The sequence below is a fragment of the Phyllostomus discolor genome, chromosome 1 (genome assembly GCF_004126475.2).
Source record: "Phyllostomus discolor isolate MPI-MPIP mPhyDis1 chromosome 1, mPhyDis1.pri.v3, whole genome shotgun sequence".
NCBI classification, from domain to species: Eukaryota; Metazoa; Chordata; class Mammalia; order Chiroptera; family Phyllostomidae; genus Phyllostomus; species Phyllostomus discolor.
The window spans coordinates 212395543-212417288 of record NC_040903.2 but is presented as its reverse complement, the minus strand read 5'-3'; the positions used below and the strand labels follow the sequence as shown (position 1 = coordinate 212417288).

Genomic DNA, 21746 nt, shown 5'->3' with positions numbered 1-21746 from the left:
TGCACCGACTCCTGCTCATTTTCTCAGGAAAGAACTTTCTGTCACTAGGAATATAGCTATTTTAAACTTGGATGCTTTCAGAAGGCTTTTTCCACAAAAGCATTCAGGAGACAGGAGGTGTTCTGTGCTCTGCCTACCTGTCTACCTATAGAAGCATGAGGCAGCGTGCTCCTCGTACCCACACCTGTGAAGAGGGGACGGGAAATGGTCAGTGCGAACCTGACCTGGTGGGAGGGGGAGGCGTGGCCTCGCAGCCCTGTGCACTTGGACTAGGAGTGTGCGGGAGCGGGTGCAGGGAGGGGGCTGGTGTGTAGGCTGAGCCAGGCGTAAATCAAGGGTAAAGGAACTTCTCCCAACAGTGGATTATTTAGATAACCAGATGGACAGTTTTAAGCAATCTTTAGGAAAATTTGTTTCTTTCAGGAATTGTTTCAAGGAAAATAATGTGACAGCGTATTATACATACTTTGTCACTTTCATAAGTTTGGATTTTTCTAAGGTTGTTTGATGGGCCTTTTTATTTCAAATCCTAGTTTTGTAAATTCTTGTTGAAATGAATTTCTTCAAAGTGATTACTTATTCCTTTTAGCATTACGATTTTCCAATACATGGTTGCTTTCTCCATGAGCTGTTTTGTTTTACATTGGTATTGGTGGTATCACATCAAAACATTTGTTTCTTTTAAAGCAGGGCATTTTCTGTTCTTGTGATTGCAGATTCTGCACTTCCTGAATATCGCTGACGAGCCCGTTCTGGGATACAACCCTCCGACCTCCTTCACGACCTTCCACGTGCATCTCTGGAGCTGTGCGCTCGACTACAGGTTGGCCCGCGCACGGCACAGACTGGCGTTCGGTTGTTTAAGACACGCACTCGGCTTTGAAGAGAGCGTGCACTTCAGTGGAGGTGGGGTGCAGAGGTGCAGCCCTTTGGAAAGCACTGACGTTCCGGTTCTCCTTCCGGCGCCAGGCCTCTCTACCTGCCCACCCGCTCCCTCCTCACCGTGGAGACCTTCAGCGTGTCGAGCAGCGTCGCCCTGGACAGAGCGTCCTCGACTCTCAGGTACCCGTGGGACCCGCGGCGGCTCGTACTGGCGCGGCTGTGCCGTTAGAAACACCCGGACCGCCCCAAACACCCTGACCGCCCCAAACACCCGGACCGCTTTATCTGAGCCCTCCCGTGAACTCCCCGACCGCCGGTCAAAATCAGCTTCTGTTACTGGTAGTCACGGCCCTTTCTTCCGGTTTTCAGTTTTCCTTTCAAAGATGGTTCGGCGCGTCTGTTCTATTCATTGTTGCGTTTCATTGTTAGGGAGGAAATAATTCTCGAGGTTGTTTATTTAAAAAAATGTGTGTGTGTGTGTGTGTGTATATATATATATATATAAATATATATATATATAAACTTCCCATTACACCGGATACACTTTATTTTCATAATTAAAACCTTCTGAATTTGGGCATCTATTAAAAAGATGCTGAAAATGTAGCATTAATTTGAGCAGATGATTTAATGTCATTCTTTACACTACTTAAATGTTCCTGGAACTCATCAGCAATGCGCTTTAAAGAAATGTTACATGACATTTATAAGTTAGAAGCTGCACATGACTTGGATAACGTGTCAGAATGATGCAGCTAAGTATATAGTACTCACGTGGCATATATCTGAGGTTAGTTTTTTAGATGTTGATTTTATCTTTTTTCTTCCCCCTCAGAATAATCTTGGATGAAGCTGCGTTGCATCTGTCTGACAAGTGTAATACTGTCACTATTAACCTGAATAGAGGTAAGAGTTAAAAACACTTAATTAGGTTAGATGAGTGCTTTTTAATTGTTTTTATGTGAATATCATAAAGCACTTAACTCTGGAATAATGCCAGTGAATTAAGGATTTTATTAAATATTAGTTTGAAGTTATAATGACCTTAAGTGCATCAAATTATATATATTCTATTTCATATAAGACACATTTTGTTTCTAATGAAATAAAATTTTTTGTAGGATTTTTGTAGGATGAAACCATATTTATGTTGCATTATAAATACTTATAGCACTGCCTACCACGAAGTGTAAAGAGATTACAGGTTTTTAAAAAAGATTTTATTTATTTATTTTTAGACAGAGGGGAGGGAGAAAGAGGGAGAGAAACATTGATGTGTGAGAGATACATCAGTCAGTTGCCTCTTGCATACCACCGTACTGGGGACCTGGCCTGCGACCCAGGCACGTGCCCTGACTGGGAATCAAACCATCAACCTTTTAGTTTGCAGGCCGACACTGAATCCACTGAACCACACCAGCCAGGGCAAGAGATGCTAGTTTTATTAAGTGTTTGATAAGTATGTTTGGAAAGTTGTACTCAAACATTTTATTGATTACTTTGAAAAATTTTAGATTATGTTCGGGTGATGGACATGGGGCTTTTGGAATTAACCATAACTGCAGTGAAGTCGGATTCTGATGGAGAGCAGGTAAGTTATTAAAATAAGTGGAAATTTTTAGCTATCTTAATTTTTATTGGAGAGACTAAGAATGTGTTGACCTTAAAACTGTTTTTCCACTTAAACCTAACCTTGTTCAAAAGTGGATAAACCATTTTAAAGTTAAGACCGAGTTACTCTGAGCACACATCTCCCGGGGCAGAGCCGATAGTCACAGGACCCCGTGTGTAATATAAACGCGTGGAGAGAGGCGGTCCCCGTCCCCCCCCCCCCCGTCGGGAGGGCACTGCATCCCGTGTCCCCGTGTTGTGCCCAGACGGACTCGCGCTTCGAGCTGCACTGCTCCAGCGACGTGATCCACATCCGCACCTGCTCCGACTCCTGCGCCGCGCTCATGAACCTCATCCAGTACGTGGCCAGCTACGGAGACCTGCAGGCACCTCACCGGGCGGAGGCAAAGCCGGGAGCCCCGCAGAGAAAGCCCCCGGTAAGGTCGGCAGCCCCGCCCTTTTGCACCCCCCCGCCCCCCCAACCCCAGTCCGGCAGCGTGAGGGCCGTGCCCACGTCAGCACAGTCCTCAGACAGTCGTGAGGTAGAGAAGAAACCGAAATGTCACCCGTCCGTGCCTTCCCTCGGGGCCGATGGGGCCTGGGAAGGTGACTCCACGGGCCTTTTCGGAGAACCATTCTGCTGCTCGACATTCTGTGTCTCAGAACATTCATCTCCTCAACCGACATCACACTTCTCTTTAGACTTGAGTTACTTTCATCCGTCCCGAGGAAAGAGAGGAAACTCTTGTCATGTAAGAGCTTGTTGTATGCAAGTTGCATGGAAAAGTCCCACGAGAAGAGGTGGCAGGTGGTGTTACTGTTACCAGAAGGCCGATTTGTGTCGTTGTGCTTTCCGTCTTTGCTGTCTGTGATACTATCCAGTTTTCAGTCTGCTTTCTGCAACTTCCTTTAGCCCAGTGTGACGCAGAGGTTAGCGGGGATTGCCTGTTTTACAGAAGAAAAAGCTAACACCTGAGAATTGAGTGATTTTCCACAGTTAGTAGCAGAAGCAGCAACAAAACCCAGATGTTTTGATTCCTGGTTCAGTGGCTTCTCACGCCCCCAGGTGCCACCTCCCTGCCCTCTCTTGTGTCCAGACCAAACCACGCCCTGTTTGCTTAGCGTTTTATCATCTCTGGGCGAGTTTTCATTCTCCTTCAGGCCTCCTCTGTGAGCAGACCACGCAGGGCCCGCGGGGTGGGACGCCCCCGTGTGGGCCTGAGTGGCCTTGCAGGGTCGTTCAGGGCCGTCTGACCCTTGATGGGCATCTGCTCCTGGTCTTACTGCTGCCCTGCTCTCACTGGGGACCAGGCGTTGTGACACACCCTCCCTACCCTCTGTTCTCTCTGTGGAAGCTGTCTCCAGTTTACTGAAAGCTATTTTAAATTGTCCTTTTTAAGTTGGATCCTTCCATTTTACTTTATTATTTTTATTTTGCTTGTTTTTTACTTTTTTATTGAATTCATTGGGGTGACATTGGTTAATAAAATTGTATAGGTTTCAGGTGTGCAGTTAATACATCACCTGTATATCATATTGTGTGTTCACCACCCAAACACAGGTCTCCTTCCACCACCCTTTATCCTCCCCTGCACCCCTTCTACTGCCCCCACCCTCTTCCCTCTGGTCACGGGGATCTTTCCACTTTAGGGTCATGCGCACATTTAAAAACATGGTCTGGATTTAACGAACCCACAGGTCACTGACCGAACCGGTTGAGGGTCGGGCTGGAATGGAACCCCACGAAGCACCACCCGTAGGTTTTCCCTCCTGTGTGTGCCCCCCACTGCCCCGAGGTATCTGTTCATCCCAGGTGGCGAGGCCGTGAGCTCCGGTGACTTGGTCTCGAAGGCCTGGAAGTCCTTGTCGCTGGGGTCTGAGTGGGTCGGACTCCGCGGGGCGAGCCCCTCCCTCCGCAGCTCCACGGCCCTTCTCCCACCTTCTGTCTCTCCTGACGTGCTGCCTCTTCAGGACCCCGGTTCCCTGGGCTGGTCCTGAGGGGGTGACGTGACCTTTGTGAGCCAGTGGTTGTGAGGGTGCGGATGGCACTAAGACTCCCAGCGTACACGTCAGGGCTGCTGGGCAGAATGTGGAAAACGAGTGTGCCCCCGTGCCTGGTGCTTCTGAGACGGCATCACGTGGGCTGGTGGGCTTCTTAGGGCGGGCGCGGCCCTTTCTCATCAGCCTTTCTGGCTGCAGGCAGACCCCGGTGGCCCGCCCCCCTCCCGCGGCCCGGGACTCCCCGAAGCGGACCAGCAGATGCTGCGCGACTTGATGAGCGACGCCATGGAGGAGGCCGACGCGCACCAGGCTGGCCAGGCTGCGAAGCCGCAGCCCAACGGTAAGGCCTCGGACTCTCCGGGGGGGTGTGCGGGGACGGGGGCGCTGCGGGGCGGTGGAGGCGCCCCAGACTCGCCTTCTTCCCCACTCTCCTGTGAGCCGCTCGTTAGAGAAGAAACGGGTCCGGGTTGGGCGGGTACTTACCTACGAGTCAATCAGCTTGGGTTTACCGAGTGTCTCGCCGGTAAATAACACCGACTGGGGTGTCGTGCGTGGGCTTGCAGATTGAGTGGAAGACAGAACCTGTGTTTTCTGGTAGCTTATCTATTGGCTAGTACAACAGACCGGCACTGAACCAGACCTAGAATGACGCAGAAGCGATAACATGGAAGGCGCTTCAGACTGTGATGTACTGCACCTGCTGTCGGGCAGGGGTTGGAACCAGTGCTTGGACCTGAGTGACAGTGCGAGAAGGTGGCTTTTAAAAAGCGGACAGGACTTCCCTAACAGGCGTAGCTCAGTTGGTTGAGTGTTGTCCTGCAAAGCGAAAGGTTGCTGGTTCGATTCCCGGTCAGGCACATGCCTGGGTTGCGGGCTGGTTCCGGTTGGGGTGTGTGCAAGGGGCAACCAGTCAGTGTTTCTCTCGCACATCCATGTTTCTCTCCCTCTCTTTTTCCCTCCTTTTCCGTCTCCCTACGAATAAATAAAATCTTAAAAAAAATGGATAGGGCCTAGGAACGCAGAGGGGAGAGGGAAGCTATCTCGGCAAGGCCGTTAGCATCAAGGGGCAGGGACAAAGGCTCATGGGAGCCCTGGTCACCCAGCAGACCGGGCCGCCCCTTCTTACAGGAAAGAACTAGACGGCAAAGTTGGGAGGAACCGGGTGGGAAGTACCTAAATGTTTTGAAGCATGTATCTGGAAAATATTTTTTTTTCTAATTGGATGAATTTTGCTATTTCTGTATGCTGTAACTCTTAATTATTAAAATTACTTTATGGCATCATGAAACTTGAGCATTAAATGTGGCTTTCATCCTAAATGAGAACTAAGGAAGCCAATGGGAACCTGCAGCTTCCTATGCACCGCGTCACCTGTAATGAGCAGCAGCAGCTGACCTCCTTACGTGGGGAGGAGTATTTGGTGGCTGTTTAGCAGCTTCAATGTACGAGATTCTGGACTAGGCCCTGGGTGCTTGCAAGCGTGAGTAAGTTCAAGGTGCTGCCCTAGAGAATTTGGCATCGCGCCTGTGAGCTCCTTGAGGCCAAATGCCACTTTTGTTCACACTCCCTAGTAAGTGTTGGGTGTGACGACTGAACAGAGAAGGACTTGGTGGGGGTGAGATGAAGGACAATGTGTGAAAGTGTGTGTTTACTTAGAGATTTTGGTGCAAATGCCCTCTTTGGTGCACTGCATGTTGAAAGAGCTCCCTGAGAACCGGTGCCCCGTGTGGCGTGGGGTCGCGTGGGGATCTGTTCGGCAGCCGTTGCCCCGCCCTCCACACGCAGAGAGCCCCTGCAGTTGTAGGTGGGGCGCTGCTGGGCACCGCCGGTTTTCCCGGCCCGTGCCATGTGGTCCAGGCGGTTTCTTCTGGAGCCGTGCCCACAAGCCAGGGTTGTCAGCGTGCGAACTCCAGTGCCCACAGGCCGGCTGCTGCCACGTTCCTGTGCTTCCCTGACACCACAGAGCTAAGAGGAGACAGTGTCTGTCACTTCAGGAGACCATCCTTTACCCTTGTTGTAGAGAACTTCAAACTCACTTTTGGTCTTTTCATTAGCAGGCAGAGGATAATTACAAGAAAAAAACAGGGATTTTGCAGGTGGGAGCACTCAACTCACTGTTTGTCGCTCTGGCACACGGCGACCGCGCGTCCTCAGTGCTTTTGCTGGTGTCTCCCAGCGTGCCGACGCTGACCGCCGCGTCTCCTTCCCAGGCTTCTTGGATGAGCAGTCGCACACTCAGGAGCCGTGCTGTTCGGACCTCTTCCTGTTCCCAGACGAGAGCGGGAACGCGTCCCAGGAGCCCGGCCCCACATACACCTCGTTCACCCACCGCTTGCTCGGTGACGCCACGACAGGTGCGCCCGCTGAGAGTGACGACTTCTGCATTCTTTTTGCGCCGAGAGCCACCGTTCAGGTAATACATTGGCAGCGTCACGGAGGCCCCGTGACAGCATCACACACTGAGTTGACCAGCGGCCCAGAGAGAGTCTTTAGGTCTCGACTGTTCACAGTTCAGAAATACTTTGTGATTTGCTGTCCATGCTTTGTGAGCGTTCGTTACGCATTCCTGTTGCCATGACAGCTCTCTCAGAGACTCAGAGAAGAATGCTCTGTGCTTGTGAAATCTCCCCCGTGGGTGGCTGAGCTGTGACTGTCGCGGGCAGTGAGATGGCTCTGGGGGGCGGGGAGTTTCGTGGCGGGAAGGGGCGCTGCACGGACGTGCCGGTCCCAGGACTGGGGAAGCTCGGGCGTGGCTTGTGAGGAGGCTGAGGGCTGACTGCTTTTCCGCTCAGTTCCCCCTTTAGAGTCGCGCTCACGTTTAAAAGCGTGGTCTGCTTTGAATGCATCCGCAGCTCGCTGGCCCAAGTGGTTCAGCATCGGAGCTAGAACTGAATCCCATTCAAAGCGAATCTCTGTTTAGTGTGCGTGTGTTTCAGGCTGCCTAGGGGTAACTTGGTAACTGAGTGCATTTATGTGACTGAGCTCTGGTGGACCTAAGGGCACCAAACTCAGGACGAACTCATTGTCAGGAACACGGTAGTTTGGTCAGGATGTTGACGTGTGGCCGATTGGGAATGCAGGGTTGACTTGGAATTAAAGAACTGTGCACAGATGCACACACTATGCACACACTTCAACACATACACTAGATCTGCACCCTTTAATCGTCAGTCGTACAGTCCAAGTCAAACTGCAGATTAGAGAAAATCCTCATGGAGTAATCGGCATGGAACAGGGGAGTCTCCTTTATGGTCAATAATACAGAATATCTTATGGGATTGTACATGTCAGTACTCCCTTTCCCATTTCATACGTGGAAACTACTAGAAAGAATGCAGAACCAAGTACTCCCTTTCCCATTTCATACGTGGAAACTACTAGAAAGAAGGCAGAACCAGGAAATCTCGGTGAGACAGGCAGCACAGTCAGTGATTTTCCCTGAGCCAAGACAGCGTGCCTTACCTGTTCCTCTCTCTCAGGAGAAGGAAGAAGAGCCGGTGGTAAAAATAATGGTGGACGACGCCATCGTGATAAGAGACAATTACTTCAGCCTGCCCGCCAAGAAGACGGACAGGGGCAGGGGCCCCGTGCACTTCCCCCCGCCCGTGGTCCGCTACGTGGTCAAAGAAGTCTCCCTCGTGTGGCACCTGTATGGGGGGAAGGACTTCGGAACAGCGCCCCCTACTTCTCCAGCTAAGAGTTACACGTAAGTTAAATCAGTGTCGACGGAAGTTCATCTGGCAGGGCAGCACATTCTTTTTGCAGAAAAACACATAGCGTTCCCCACTTCAAGAATCGTTTACAAAGCAGTACTAAAAAGCTGTGATTCAAGCGTTGCTCTTTAAATGTTAGTGTTAGAGTTTCCTGCTGCGTAACCTTGTTTGCAGTGTTTGCGTTTTTACCGAACTGGGGTGACTTAAGTGATCTCCGTTCTGCCAAGTGTTTCTGGTGCCTGCGTGTGCCAGAGCCTGTGGGAGGGGCACAGTCCCTAACCTGAACACACCTGGACGCTGGCCTGGGTCCCGAAGGGAGAGACGGTGTGTGTAGGCGAGGGCGGGGTGTGCGTGCGTTGGAGGCAGGGGCCGCGGCCGCCCCGGAATCTCCGATATCCCGCGGGGTGCCATGCAGGGTCCGTGCTCCCGGAGTCCTTGGTACACGGGGGGCCCTTGGCGGAGCTGGGGGAGAACTGCGTGGTGAACTGGGGAGCAGGCCAGGCATTCTCCCTGGGGCGGTGAGCTGCCGAAGAGGCGTCACGAGGTGGTACCCTCTGGCACAACAGTGTAGTGGCTTTTCCTATTGAAAAGTAATTTCTTAAACACTGGGTGTTGACTGTGTAGTTCTCTTCCGTACTCACTGGGGTTTCTGGGACTTGCTCTCTGACTGTAGGGGTTTCTGACGTAACAAGGAACAGAGTCTCCTGTCCAGGTCCGTCCTGAGACACGACCACCCACGTTGCAGTTAGGGTTTACTTCGGCCTGCCGAGCCGACGATGGCCTCAGTAAGGTCCGTAACGAAATCCATGTTCTCATCGTCTCCAAGTATAGGAGCTGCGGTTTTGCCGGATAGTCATTCAGTCTGTGTAGCCGGACAGTTCCTCCGTCTTACTCTTTTCTCGCCTTGCTGTTTTTCCTGAGGCTGGTCATTGCCTCTCTCTGAATATTCCCTTAACAACAGTTTTTTTTTTTTTCCCCATTGTAGCAGTCCCCACAGCTCACCCTCTCACACGCCCACAAGACATGGACGCAGTACGGTGTGTGGGGGAAAAGGAAGGAACCACGACTTTCTCATGGAAATACAGTTAAGCAAGGTAAGGTGGCGCTTGGAAAGGAAAGTCCCCCTGGAGGAGGATCCTCGTGAGGGTTCATCAGTGCGCCGCCCCGCCCCCCACATGCAGGCAGGCACCGGAGCCCCCTGAGGGCTTGTCCCAGTAATGCAGGCTGTGGGCCCCCCGGGGTTCTGGTTTGGTAGGTCGGAGGCAGGGCCCACGGACAGGCATTTTTAACGCATTCTTGGGCAAGTCTGACACTACTTCTCACAAGGCTGCACTTGGGGACCGCTGCCTGGGGCGCCTTCCTGGGAGGGCCTGCTGTGGGGCCGCAGCCTGCCGGGTCCTTTGTGAGAGGGTGGGGACCAGCAGGGCCAGGCCCCCAGTGACATCCTGTGCATGTAATTCTGCCACTCGTCTGGGACGGTGCTGAGTGTCATCTGTTAGGGCACCTAACGTGGAGATACTACAGTGAAGTCAGCTCCGTCTACTTCAGGGTGTCCTTGCTTGCTCTGGGGCCTGAACCCCGCTTTCATTGATCATCCATTTTCAGCAGTTTCATAGCTGTGCAAGACGATCATTTCATGTCTCATTCCTCTGGAGGGCTTTGCTTGAGAAGGGGAGGGCTTTTACCAAGGTCAGATGAGAAATGCCGGCCGAGCTCACCCTGTGGCAGGCGCACGCGGATCCACAGGGAAGTGAGCGAAGGGAGGAAGGTCACGTTCTCCGAAAGTGGGCGGGGAAGCCGAGAACTCAGAGGCTGCGACTCGGGGCGTGGTGCTTTGCGCTGCCGAGGGAAAAGCCCGGGTGGACTGAGAGGTCAAGACGGCTCTGTGCTCCCTCCCCTGTCTCTGAAGGTGAAGTTCCAGCACGAGGTCTACCCCCCGTGCAGGCCGGAGTGCGACTCCAGCCTGTTGGAGCAGCCGGTGTCCCGGCAGGTGCTGGTCGTGCAGGACCTGGAGATCCGGGACCGCCTGGCGGCCTCGCAGATGAACAAGTTCCTGTACCTGTACTGCAGCAAAGAGATGCCCCGGAAGGCGCGCTCCAGCATGGTGAGCCGCGGCGCCCCCGTCGCGCGGCCCGCAGGCCGCGGTTCGGTTCTCTCTGGCGGCACGAGAGTTGGATGGGGAACGACTGCCTGAGTTTTCTCAGTTTAATCCGGAGACCCCTTTTAAATGTGCTGCCTCAAGTTTTATGGCTTAAAAACGGTTTTGCTCGTCGCTCCCAGGGATGAAATCGCCCACATAACGCTATCCGAGGAAGCCCCGGACTCCGCAGGGGTCTGCACCAGACGTTTAGTGTTGGCTGGAGGGGTTCCGGTGTCTAACACTTCAGGTTTTCAGTGGGACAGCAGGGCCTAGCGGGGACTTCTGTCCCTGGAACATGGGTCTGCGGGCCAGCTCCGGGGCTCGGCGGGCCCCGTGGAGACCGCACGTGCGTCATACACGCTTTTCCCGCTGGTACGGAGAGTCCGTACCTTTCCGCAGGTTCCCGGGGGGAGTGCGTGACCCCAAAAACGCGCATTCAGGTTTTTAAGGAAGGAGGGTAAACAGGTCCACTGTTTGTGCCAGCACAGGGAATGGGAATGTAACGTCTGTCTCTCCTTGTACGATGAGGACAGAGTCACCGCATCACCGGGGACAACACGGCCTTCCCTTTCTGTCTCGCAGCTGACGGTGAAGGCGCTGCACGTGCGCCCCGAGTCCGGCCGGTCGCCGCAGGAGTGCTGCCTGAGGGTGTCGCTCATGCCGCTGCGCCTCAACATCGACCAGGTTCGTGGGGCCGGCGCCCTCCAGGGGGCAGGCCAGCAGGAGACACCCGACCCGAGTTCCGGGGGAGAGGCTTCGTTCAGGAGCATTAAGTCCTTGTTTAACTTTCGTGAAGGTCGCTCTGTTGGCACACACTGGTGCTGGTGAAGAGCAGGGCTAGTTCCTGGGGCTTTTGGAAGCTGGACTCCTGGCGAGTCGACGTGCTTCGATGTGCCCATCCCCCAGTTGCTGTCTGCAGGGCACAGCACTGGAACCTGCCCCTCACTCTGACTCTCGCGTCCCTGCCTCTAATGCATGTATGCAGGTACGTTCTGAGTCTTGAGGGAACCCCTGCTGTGTGATGGAAAGATTTAGAGGATTGTGTCTTAATCACCGCACCTGGAAGACAGTCCCTTCTGCCCTGGGGAAAAGGACAGATGAGTACACTGGCACCTCAGCAGGTCGCAGACAGCAGGGGTTTGTGGAAAGACGTAAAGAAATCCGCTTTCCCGTATTCCAACAAGCATCTCGTCACATTACTCTGGGCTGTGCTTTGAGCCAGATTCTGTGCAAAGCACAGTCCGCGCGTCTCCTGCAAACTTGATTCCGTACAGGTGGGGGCGCGGCGCTCGGCAGCGGTGGAGGCGTTGGCCTGGGTCACACCTGGGTTTACGTCTGAATTTTCTTTTACTAGTTGGTGGATTTGGGGTAAGTGACTTAACTTCTCCAGCCCCAGTTTCTTCGTAGGTAAAACTGAAGAAACAGTAATACGGGAAGTGTCTTTTTTAAAAAGAGGGTTACGGGAGACTGGTTACGCGAAACTAGGGTATGAAAATGTTAAGCCTGGCGCAGAATGTTAGAGAATGTTAAAGGTGTTCGGACGGAAGCGCGTCACAGCTGAAGGGAGTCCGTGGGGGTCCGGGAACACTGTGCCTCTGGAGCCACGCCCCCACCCCCCCACAGCTGACGTGGGTGCGCGTTTGGGGCTGGAGGTGGGGTCTGTGTGTGGCGGTGGCGCTGTTTGTTCACTTCATAGCGACCCAATAATGCTGATTTGTTGTTTAAATACGTAACAGGTATTTCAGGAATAAGCGCAAATAATACTTATTTCATAAACAAACGTAGGCATAGACTAATGTACTTGGAGGCGGAGAAGTTCAACGCGACTTTACAGGAACACCTGTGGCTCCTGAGCTGCACAGACTTCCCCAGGGGCACCTCAGGGCTGGGTGTTCCCGTCGGGGGAACAGCATCTCCTGACACCCGCAGTCTGATTTGTCCGTGCACGGGCCTGGCAGGAACGGGACGAGTATTGGTGGGAAGTTTCATCCGTGGGAGTCACGTGGGGGCAAGAGTTTGAGCGAGGTGCGTCTTCACGGCGTGGCTTGACCGGACTCAGCGAGCCCAGTGTTCTTTAGTAGACTTTTTTTTCTTTAATGGTGAGCTTCACGTCTTCTTTAGAGCCGCACAGCATTGTGACCTTAAAATGGGGGGCTGTTAACCTCAGAGAAAACATCAGGGGAGTAAATGTAACGACTGGAATGAGGAGGAATGAGAAGTGATCCCCTGAGACGCACACCCGGGCGCGAAGCCTCAGGCAGGTGAGCCCGGGAGGCACGTTCCCGGGGACGACAGGGCCCCTCCGGTCTGTGTCTTCTGGGAGTGGCCCACCAGGTGTTGAGGCAGAAAACGCTCATCTGAACCGAAGAGCAGGTGTTCATGTTCTTGCTCTTCTGTTTTGCTTTTTTTTTTTAAGATTTTATTTATTTATTTTTAGAGAGGGAAGGAAGGGAGACAGAGAGAGAGAGAAGAAATATCAATGTGTGGTTGCTGGGGTCTGTGGCCTGCAACCCAGGCATGTGCCCTGACTAGGAATCGAACCTGCGATGCTTTGGTTCGCAGCCCGAGCTCAATCCACTGAACCACACCAGCCAGGCTTCCTCTTCTGTCTTGAAAGCAAGTCGGTTGATGAGCAGTAACGCGTGGAGCAATGTTTTTCTTTCCAAATATATCTCTGGTTTATTCGTCTTCGCTGGCTCATAGGCAGTAAGTGTGAAAGCAACACATTGTTTTCTCACGTTTAAAAAAAACCTGCATTGCTGTTGCATTTCAGTGCAATGGCTTCCAAAGCTCAGTGAGCCTGAAGGGCAGCAGGCAGGCCGGAAACCAGGCCGAGGGAGTGACCTCCTGAGTAGACGAGGATAAGGTCGTGGGACCGGGCAGTTTGAGATTCCAAATGGGAAGGGGCAGACCTCCGGACTCTCCCAGTCTAGCGTTCGCTTTAGAATCTGGAAACCCGTGGAGGGAAGACACTCTCATTAAGCCTAAACCCTTTGCTGGATGCCAAGCCCATCCCAGTTCCGTGCAGGGGTGCCGGGCCTGCAGAGGGGAACACGCACCCTCAGAGGTCTGCGTGCAGTGTGGGGACACCGACACGAAGCCTGACGTATCACCTGTGGGGCGTGCAGGTGGTGAAGACGGGCTGCGGGTGAGAGGCCCCGGCAGCAGAGGGCTCCCGGGCCAGGCGGGGGGCTGGAAAGAGCGCGGGGTGCCCGGGAAAGGCTTCCTGGAGGCGGTGACGCTTGAGTGGGGCTTGACGAAGGCCATGGATGTAGCCTCGTTAAGGTTTTGGTGCAAGCACGAGGGCCTGGTGCAGGTCGTCAGATGAGCCGTGAGGCCGCTCGGGTAGGAAGACAGGTGAGCGCTCCGCTGAGGCTGGAAATGACGAGCCCGCGGCAGGGCCAGGGCGCGCGAGGGCGGGTTTTCAGCACCCTGACCTCACTGCCCGAGTGCGGCGCGGAGAGCTGACGCCGTTGGCACTGTCACGCCGCACCGTTACGACCCTCTGCCGCAGGAACCTAAAGCTGAAAATAACCATTTTATAGTCCGAGTTTAGCATGGACAATAAACCACGTTTTTACGTTCCACCACTCCAAAGCAGCCGCGACCTCCGCTCCGCCGCCGCCGCAGGTGAGCTCTCACCACCCCGCCGCGTCGCGTAAGCGGGGCTGTGACCGGCCCCTCGCCTGCGCGCCCGTGGGGGCCGTCCGTGCTGCGGCGTATGTCAGCGGTGGCCTCTTCACTCCTGCCGCCGAGGGGTGGCTCCTTGCATGGGTTTGCCACGCTCCTTTACTCGCTCACTCGAGATTCACACTCGGGGCACTTTCCTGTTTCTGGCTTGGAGGAATAAAGCTGTCAGGAATGGGCGTGCTCGTCTCTGTGTGAGCACGCGGTTTCGTGTTTATCGGGCAGCGTGAACAGGGGTTACGGGTCACGGTGGGCGTGTGTTTAACCGTCGTGAGGAACAGCGCGGCGGTTTTCCCAAGCGGCTGCACCGGCGCACTCTCCTGCCCAGGAGCATGGGAAATGCAGCCACTTCAGGCTGTGACTAGCCCAGGCGTGCCGTCTTTCTGGCTCCAGCCGTTGTGCTCGGTGCTCGTGCCGGCTGCAGTGTGGAGTTCCCCGACGGCCAGGATGCCGCACGTCTTTTCCGGTGCTTGCGTGCCATTGGTTCCCCTTTTGGGGGCGTCTCTGTGTTGCTAGTTCTACATTTAGGTAATTTTCTCTTAGGACTTGTGAAGAGTTTAGCACACGTGCCAGAATCTGAAACTCGGAGGGCATTTTGAAAAGCTGATGATTAGTATCCCGTTGTCTGTTGTTGGTGCATTTACAGTGAAAATGGGCAAACCACCGTCTCTTTAGTCTTCCCTTTATAAAAAAGCACATTTATGCCTGGGGTTTTCTCTGTGTTTTTTGAAGGCAGCCATAGTAAAAAACATAGCATTAACATACCACCCTCTAGTGGCCAAAGAATAACATTTTTGATATTATTAACATCTAATGTCTGAGAGAGAGATACACACATATATAGCCATATATAATGAATGCATATAACGTAAATATACACATAGACACGTGTAAAGCATAATGAGTAACTCATGAACCCACTACCCTACTGCAGAAGCAGAGTGTTTCCAATACTGTGTAAACTACCTGCTTGTTCCTCCCTCCCACCTGCCGTGTTCCCTGGGAGAACACCTTTCTGACCTTGAGTATTCATCCTTCTGCAAATGTGGTCAGGAGCTGCCGATGACGGGCAGGCGCGGCTCAGCTGCGCAACATCGAGACAGAGCCACGTACGTTTGTCTGCGATCCTGTAATGTCAGAGAGGCCACGCTGAATGGGCGGTTTTACTCATTCTAAATTTTCGTCTTGAACATCACGCCCAGCGAAGAGTGTACTGGGGCAGTATGGCGTGGAGGTAGAAGCAGGCGTCAGACAGAGGACTGTGAAGGCAGGTGTGAGCCCCCGGGACGCGCCAGCTGTCACCGTCAGCAGTGCCACCGCAAGCGGCGGGAGTGAGAGCGGACACGGGACGGCGGGGAGAGCGCCACGTGCCTGGGAAAGGGCACACGTGCTTTGATCGGGAACCCCTCTGGGCGTTGATTTTCATGCCCGTAGGGTCTGCAAGCTCTCAGGGGAAGTGTGTGTGAATGTGTGTGAGAGAGAGACCAGGAGCACCGCCTCGCCTCTCCTGAGGACCCGGCCAAGTACAGCTGCCTCGGAATAATGACTTACAGTGCAGGACTCTCAGATGCTTGGTTTGAGAGACTGGCAAACGGACGTCCCTCCCCCTCCTGTTACTCATTATCACGTCTCTCGATTCTAGGACGCCCTGTTCTTCCTGAAGGATTTCTTCACCAGCCTGTCTACAGAGGTGGAGCTGCTCACGGCCCCCGATCCAGAAGGTACTGAGCGTGCAGTTGAGAAAGTCGAATGACTGCGTAGACTTTGTTATCAGGCCTTTTTGAGCATGTACTTCTGCAGTCTCCATTTCCATTTAGACAGATGTGTTCTGTGTTTGTGTTTGTTAAATTGTGCGGTTGCAGTTCATGTAAAAGTAATACTTTAAAGGGTGAAAGTCGGTTTTCTCTGTAGCAGTTTATTGGGTGAAACGGGGCAAAGCGAGTCACACCTGGGCGGGCTGGAGCGGCGGCCGGAAGGGGGCAAACCCGTTTCCTCACATGCACGTTGCCTTTCCAGTGAAGAAGTCCCCGGGGTCCGACGTCACCTGCAGCGTGCCGCGGCGCGCCAGCGCCTCCAAGGAGCCCAGCCTGGTCCTGTCTTTCCCCGGGCCGCGGCAGCCTCCGCCGGACGGGGGCGCCGGCTCCGCAGAGGTGGCCAACGGGGAGGGCGAGAAGGACTTCTCGGCCGAGGACGCGTCGTTCAGTGACCAGCCCGTGTTTTTCAGGTGAACCCTTTCGTTTTGATCGCATGGCGTTCTTTTCGAGATTTGAAGGTGGTTCCTTGACGCGTTGGTGTGCGGTGGTCGCGAGGGCACAGCAGCTTCCCTCTGCACTGCCAGCCGTCGGCTGGGGCAGCGCGTACTCACCCACGAGGGGCCCCACCTGACGTCCCTCCCGTTTCGCAGGCAGGGGCCCAGGGCGAGGGTTCGCCTCTCTGCTGACTCCGTAGCGGCAGCTCCCTCTTCCCTCTCGCCGCCCCTCCCTTCCCGGTCGCCAGATGGCTTCTTGGTGCCTCCTCAGACCCGGAGCTGCCCTGTTCCTCTCTTCCTTCACCCGCCTCCGAGTCGACCTTCCTCCCCTCTTCCCTGCGGGAACTCTACTGTCCAGCTTTCTCTGTCTGTCCTCCCCCATCGCTGCCGCGTCGTTCCCGGCCCTTCCCCCTGTGGCTGAGCCGGGGCCCCTGGGCTGCCGCCGCCGCCAGCCGGAGGTGCATCCCTCCTTCGCACACCCCTTCATTTCCCCGCTTCCTTCTTCCCCAGCCTCGGCAGCGGGCCGGAGCCTCGGCCCTGCAGGAGGGAGAGAGGGGGACGATGAAACGCTCCTGTGTTGTGAGGGACCCTGCACCACCTTCCCTGGCCTTCTGTGCTCCTGTCCCTTTGACCTTGGGGGCCCCCAGATTCTGTCTTTCCCTCTAGGCCCTGAGGTTGGACTTCGGCCCAAAGCGAGTGTTGTAACTGTTTTTAACATTTATTGATGAGAGAGAGAGAAGAAGGAGGGGGGACAGAGACAGAGAAAGAGAAACATCGCCTTGTTGTTCCACTTCTTATGTCTTCATTGGCCGTCTCTTGCATGCGCCCTGACCAGGGATCAAACCCACAACCGTGCTGTGCAGGATGAAGCTGTAACCAACTGAGCTGCAAGGCCAGGGCTGCAGCGTAACTATTTTTAAGTGGTTTTTGTGTTTTGAAGAGCATGTGCATTGATGGAACACCCCGGACTGTGACTGTCGGAAGGGCCCTGGGCTGGACGGTGGCTGTGGCCCCGGCCTTCCCTCCGCACAGGGCAGGGCCTCTCTTGCTTCGGTCCCACATATTTTCTCTTAAAAACTTCGACCAAAAAACTGTGTATTCTCAGTGACAATTCGCATAAACCACCGATTTGGTTACTGTGGATACTGGAGAATAGGTACAAAAGAAATGGAAAGGTTAAAAAGAAGCGCCCCACCCCGCATTTGTTGAGCTCTTACCGTATACATGCACGCCACAGTTTATTCTGGGCATGGCGAACAAAAGACAGAAAAATCCCCATTTCACTGAGTTCAAAAATAATGAAAACAGGTGATTTGTCCTCTGGCATGTCGAGGAGGAAAGAGGGGTAAGGACGGAGGGGCAGGTGGCAAGGGGCCATGGCCCACGGAGCACGCAGAGGTGCGTGTTCGGAGGACCAGGGACGGCCCGGGCCCCGGCTTCTTGTCGTGACCGGCGAGGCTGCAGCACTCCATGGTGCCGTGGGCGCGGTCGTCTCTGAGGGGTGGCTTGGGATGCAGTCACCAGCCTCAGTTCTGTAGCAAAAGTGCGTTTCAGGTTCTGGTTCACACTTCAGCCTTGGAAGCCAGTGCTTTTGTGTGGTGTGTGCCATCATTGCGTACAATTCCTTTCTCCAAGAGCTCCCAGCACTGGTGTTTTGATATTCTGTTCACAAGCGTTGATCTCAAGGACGCTCACTGAGACCGGGCCGGGCCGGTCGGGGGTTGGAGCGTGGTCCTGGCGTACCGCAGGAGGTTGCAGGTTCGATCCCCCGGTTGGGGCGCGTGCCGGAGGCAACCAGCAGTGTTTCCCACGTTGCTGTTTCTCTCCCCCCCCCCCACCCCTCCTTTTCTCCTTCTCTCTCTAAAATCAATACACATATCCTTGGGTGAGGATTAAAAAAAAAGAATGCTCGTTAAAACTCACCAGTGTAGGTGGTAATATTTTAAAATTTATCGACAAAGACATTCTGGCTCAGCGAGGGTAGGTGCCTTGCCCGTGACGGTGTCCCGCGTGAAAACGGGGACCCGTGGCCGCTGCCCCCACTCTCTCTGCTTCACGGTGGAGCGACGAGTGGGCCCCCCTCACCTCTTTTCTTTTCACTCTTTGGTGACGATTGTATTATTTGGTTTAATCTTGAAGGTTGCTTTTATTAACTTGCTGTCTGTCTGAATTGAGAATAAATTCTTCTAATAAATAGCCAGAATAAGATTTTTCTAAGATGAATATTGCTTAGTAAACTAGGAAGAGGTGTTTATGAGAAATTTTAAATATAATACAAAATATGACTTATAAGATGGGTAACATCGGTTTAGTTGTTACATTACCCTAAGAAAAAGTAAAGCCAAAAGGCGTTCTCTTTATTTATTTTGGTTTTGTTTTTATTCTTCAATTGCACAAATTAATTTAGATCTAACTATTAGAATAGTTACTTCCATATCAATAACTCACCTCCTTTCTTTATCTTCAGAGAATTCAGATTCACATCAGAAGTTCCCATTCGACTTGATTACCACGGCAAACATGTGTCAATGGATCAGGTTTGGAAACTTTGTATAAAGATACTCTACAAAATTATCCCATTTGTTTTTCTGATTGACTCAGTTTAAAAAAATTGTTTTTTTCTGTCATAGTTTTATATATGAGGTAAAGTGCAAGCTTTAAAATTTAATTGTTTGTATAGTAAATGAAATGCCATTTGCTTAAGAGCCCCTGGGTAATACTTGACATAAACTGGGTCATAGCTGTTGTAAAGTATGTGTTGTTTGGCTGTAACTGATTTAAATGTTTTAGTTTCATTAGTGAATATGGCTCTGACTTTCCCAGCTAATAACTATTTTAAACGTCAAGTCTCTCAGTTTACAGATTGACTCGGCCTCTTGACTTGTCTCTTCAAGGGCACGTTGGCGGGGATCTTGATTGGCCTAGCGCAGCTGAACTGCTCGGAGCTGAAGCTGAAGAGGCTCTTCTACCGGCACGGGTGAGCGGGGTCAGCGGGGTCAGTGCGCGAGGCTGCGAGGGGTTGCCCACGCGAGTGTTGTGCGGGAGGTGAAGGTGGGGTTTTCCGAGCAGGCACACGTGACCTCATTCATCTACGGCGCTGTCTGCACACAGCTCACGGTAGAGCATCCTCACTGAGGTTTATCCTGAGCGAGGAGAAGTCCTTCGGACAGGGGAGTCTTTTTCAAAAACAGCTCTAGTTAGGAGATATTTAGTGATGTCCCAAAGTCGTAAAAGTGGCTTCCAGACGCTGGGTCAGTGCCACGCCGGAGCCGTGGGTGTGCAGGAGATAAGCGCGGTGGCAAAACACACTCACACGTGTTGCCCGAGCCTCGCGGAGATTATTATATCACAGCTGAGTCACGTGTGTGTACATTTATTTATACGTGTGCTCAGATTGGGCAGCTGTCATGTTTTGTCCTTGTCGTGTGTAAATTTTCTTTTGTCTTGAGTAAAACCTTCCCCACACTCAGCTAGAGCTACAGCTCCCCCTCCCTCCCTGTGTACTAACAGTCGTGTGCTCCAGTTTGCTAGGCGTTGACAAACTCTTCTCCTACGCGATCTCCGAGTGGCTGACCGACATCAAGAAGAACCAGCTGCCGGGGATCCTGGGAGGCGTGGGGCCCATGCACTCCCTGGTGCAGCTAGGTGAGCTCTGCCCTTTCACCCAAGGGTCAGTGGTTTGACCTGGTCCGTGACACGTCACCCCCTTCTGGTCATGGGTGCCTTTGGGAGTCTGTGTGAGGAGCGTCTTTCTAGAAAAGCCACCTCTGTCGCCGCACACACGGAACTCGGCCTTCCCCGCCAGGGGTTAGGGAACCCAGGGCTGGAGCTCGAGTGGAGGGCGGGGCCCCGGCCCCGCTGCTGACCGCGCTGCCTCTCGTCCCAGTGCAAGGCCTGAAGGACCTGGTCTGGCTGCCCATAGAGCAGTACCGGAAGGACGGCCGCATCGTCCGCGGCTTCCAGAGGGGCGCTGCCTCCTTCGGCACCTGCACGGCCATGGCCGCCCTGGAGCTCACCAACCGGATGGTTCAGACCATACAGGTACCGCTCCCCCGGCTGCCCCAGTCTGCGTGGGGCGGGTGGGTTGCGGGGGGCCAGTGCAGAACGGTTCTGTCGTTTTGTTTTTAAAATGACACTGTGGAAATACGCAGACTGTGGAGAACAGATATTTTATTCGTAACGATTTAGTATCGAGCTTTTTAAATTGGTTACCCAGTGTTTAAATAATTAGTGGAATTAGTGGAACACAGCGTCAGATTTGTGTGCCTGTTTCTGGCGAAGTAGAACCGTTCAGCTACCAAGGACAGGTCTCACATTTACGTGGAAAGGCCATGGCTGAACGTCAAGAAGGCCTCCCGGGCTAGAGGGCGCCTGAGGGGCGGTTTGCGTGTGAGGTGTTAAGCTGCAGCTGACCTTACTCGGACTGTGTGCTCCCGACCAGCCTGGTGACAGGGAGACCGCCCTCCGAGGGCAGGGGACGGACCGCACAAAGCAGCTCGACCGAGAGCGTTAGTTCTGAACGTGTGCTTGAACGTTCCTGCTGTCAGAGCAGCCTGTGCTGGCGAGGAATCCCCCCGACACTGCGGAGGCGCGCTGGGGGGGCGAGGGAGCCCCCGCCCCTGCGGGAGGGAGGTGCGCTCTTGGGCTGTCAACGTCAGCCCAGGCCCCCCTCCGAGTCCGTCCTTCCTTTCTGTAACACGGCCCAGGCGGCGGCAGAGACTGCTTACGACATGGTGTCTCCCGGCGCCCTTTCCATCGAGCCCAAGAAGCCCAGGAGGTTCCCTCATCACCGCCTCGCCCACCAGCCGGTGGACCTGCGGGAAGGGGTGGCCAAGGCCTACAGCGTCGTGAAGGAGGTAGGTGCCGCTTGGGCGGGACCGGCCGGAACTGGCGTCCACGCTGCCCCAAACGGCGTCCGGGGCTCCTCCCCGAGGGCCCCGGGAGCAGAGTGGGAAATGCTGCCTGCAGCCGGGCAGGCGCGGAAGGGCCGAGGGCGGCCGGGACTGGGGGCTGTCTTTTCACTCAGCGGCTTTGTCTTGCAGAGAGTTCTAAAAATAGCACGTGCTGTTTTAGTTTTCTGTTCTTCGTCCCACCTTCCCCCCCCCCACCCTCCTCACAGAAAAAGCAAGCGAGGAATAACACACACACACACACCAGGTTCTCACCAGCTGGGTTCAGTGCCTGTTTATACTTTGCCGTATTTCCTCAGGTTTGTTTGAAAAACACAGGTCTGCAGGTGACTCGCTCACCCCGATCCCTTTCCCTGCCTCCACTGCCCTGGAGATGGGACAGGTTATTCTTACCTGTTTCCCAGCTTCATTTTGCGAGTGTCTGCTCGTAGGCAACACATCCTATCGCTTGTGTTTAAAAGTTAACGTAAGCGGTTGTGTGTACCGTTCTGTAACTTACATCTTTCAAGATACGTCCATGTCAACGTACAGACATCAGATGTAACCTCTTTTAC

At 53.7% G+C, this 21746-nt stretch overlaps 1 protein-coding gene across 2 annotated transcripts in view; it reads left to right on the top strand.

Annotated features, from left to right (window-relative positions):
- The window catches only part of ATG2B (autophagy related 2B), a 64894-nt gene that overhangs the window by 39215 nt on the left and 3933 nt on the right, over positions 1–21746 (top strand). Inside the window, exons 24-41 of one of the 2 annotated variants that reach the window (XM_028506388.2) lie at positions 717–823; positions 970–1062; positions 1718–1788; positions 2397–2473; positions 2760–2930; positions 4693–4834; positions 6705–6907; positions 7974–8200; positions 9193–9301; positions 10117–10311; positions 10930–11031; positions 15677–15755; positions 16051–16258; positions 18750–18819; positions 19177–19259; positions 19806–19927; positions 20169–20323; positions 20989–21138. In XM_028506388.2, coding sequence (XP_028362189.1) covers positions 717–823; positions 970–1062; positions 1718–1788; positions 2397–2473; positions 2760–2930; positions 4693–4834; positions 6705–6907; positions 7974–8200; positions 9193–9301; positions 10117–10311; positions 10930–11031; positions 15677–15755; positions 16051–16258; positions 18750–18819; positions 19177–19259; positions 19806–19927; positions 20169–20323; positions 20989–21138 — 2364 coding nt within the window. The remainder of the gene's footprint in view (positions 1–716; positions 824–969; positions 1063–1717; positions 1789–2396; positions 2474–2759; positions 2931–4692; positions 4835–6704; positions 6908–7973; positions 8201–9192; positions 9302–10116; positions 10312–10929; positions 11032–15676; positions 15756–16050; positions 16259–18749; positions 18820–19176; positions 19260–19805; positions 19928–20168; positions 20324–20988; positions 21139–21746) is intronic. The other variant, XM_036013779.1, reaches the window with a different exon arrangement.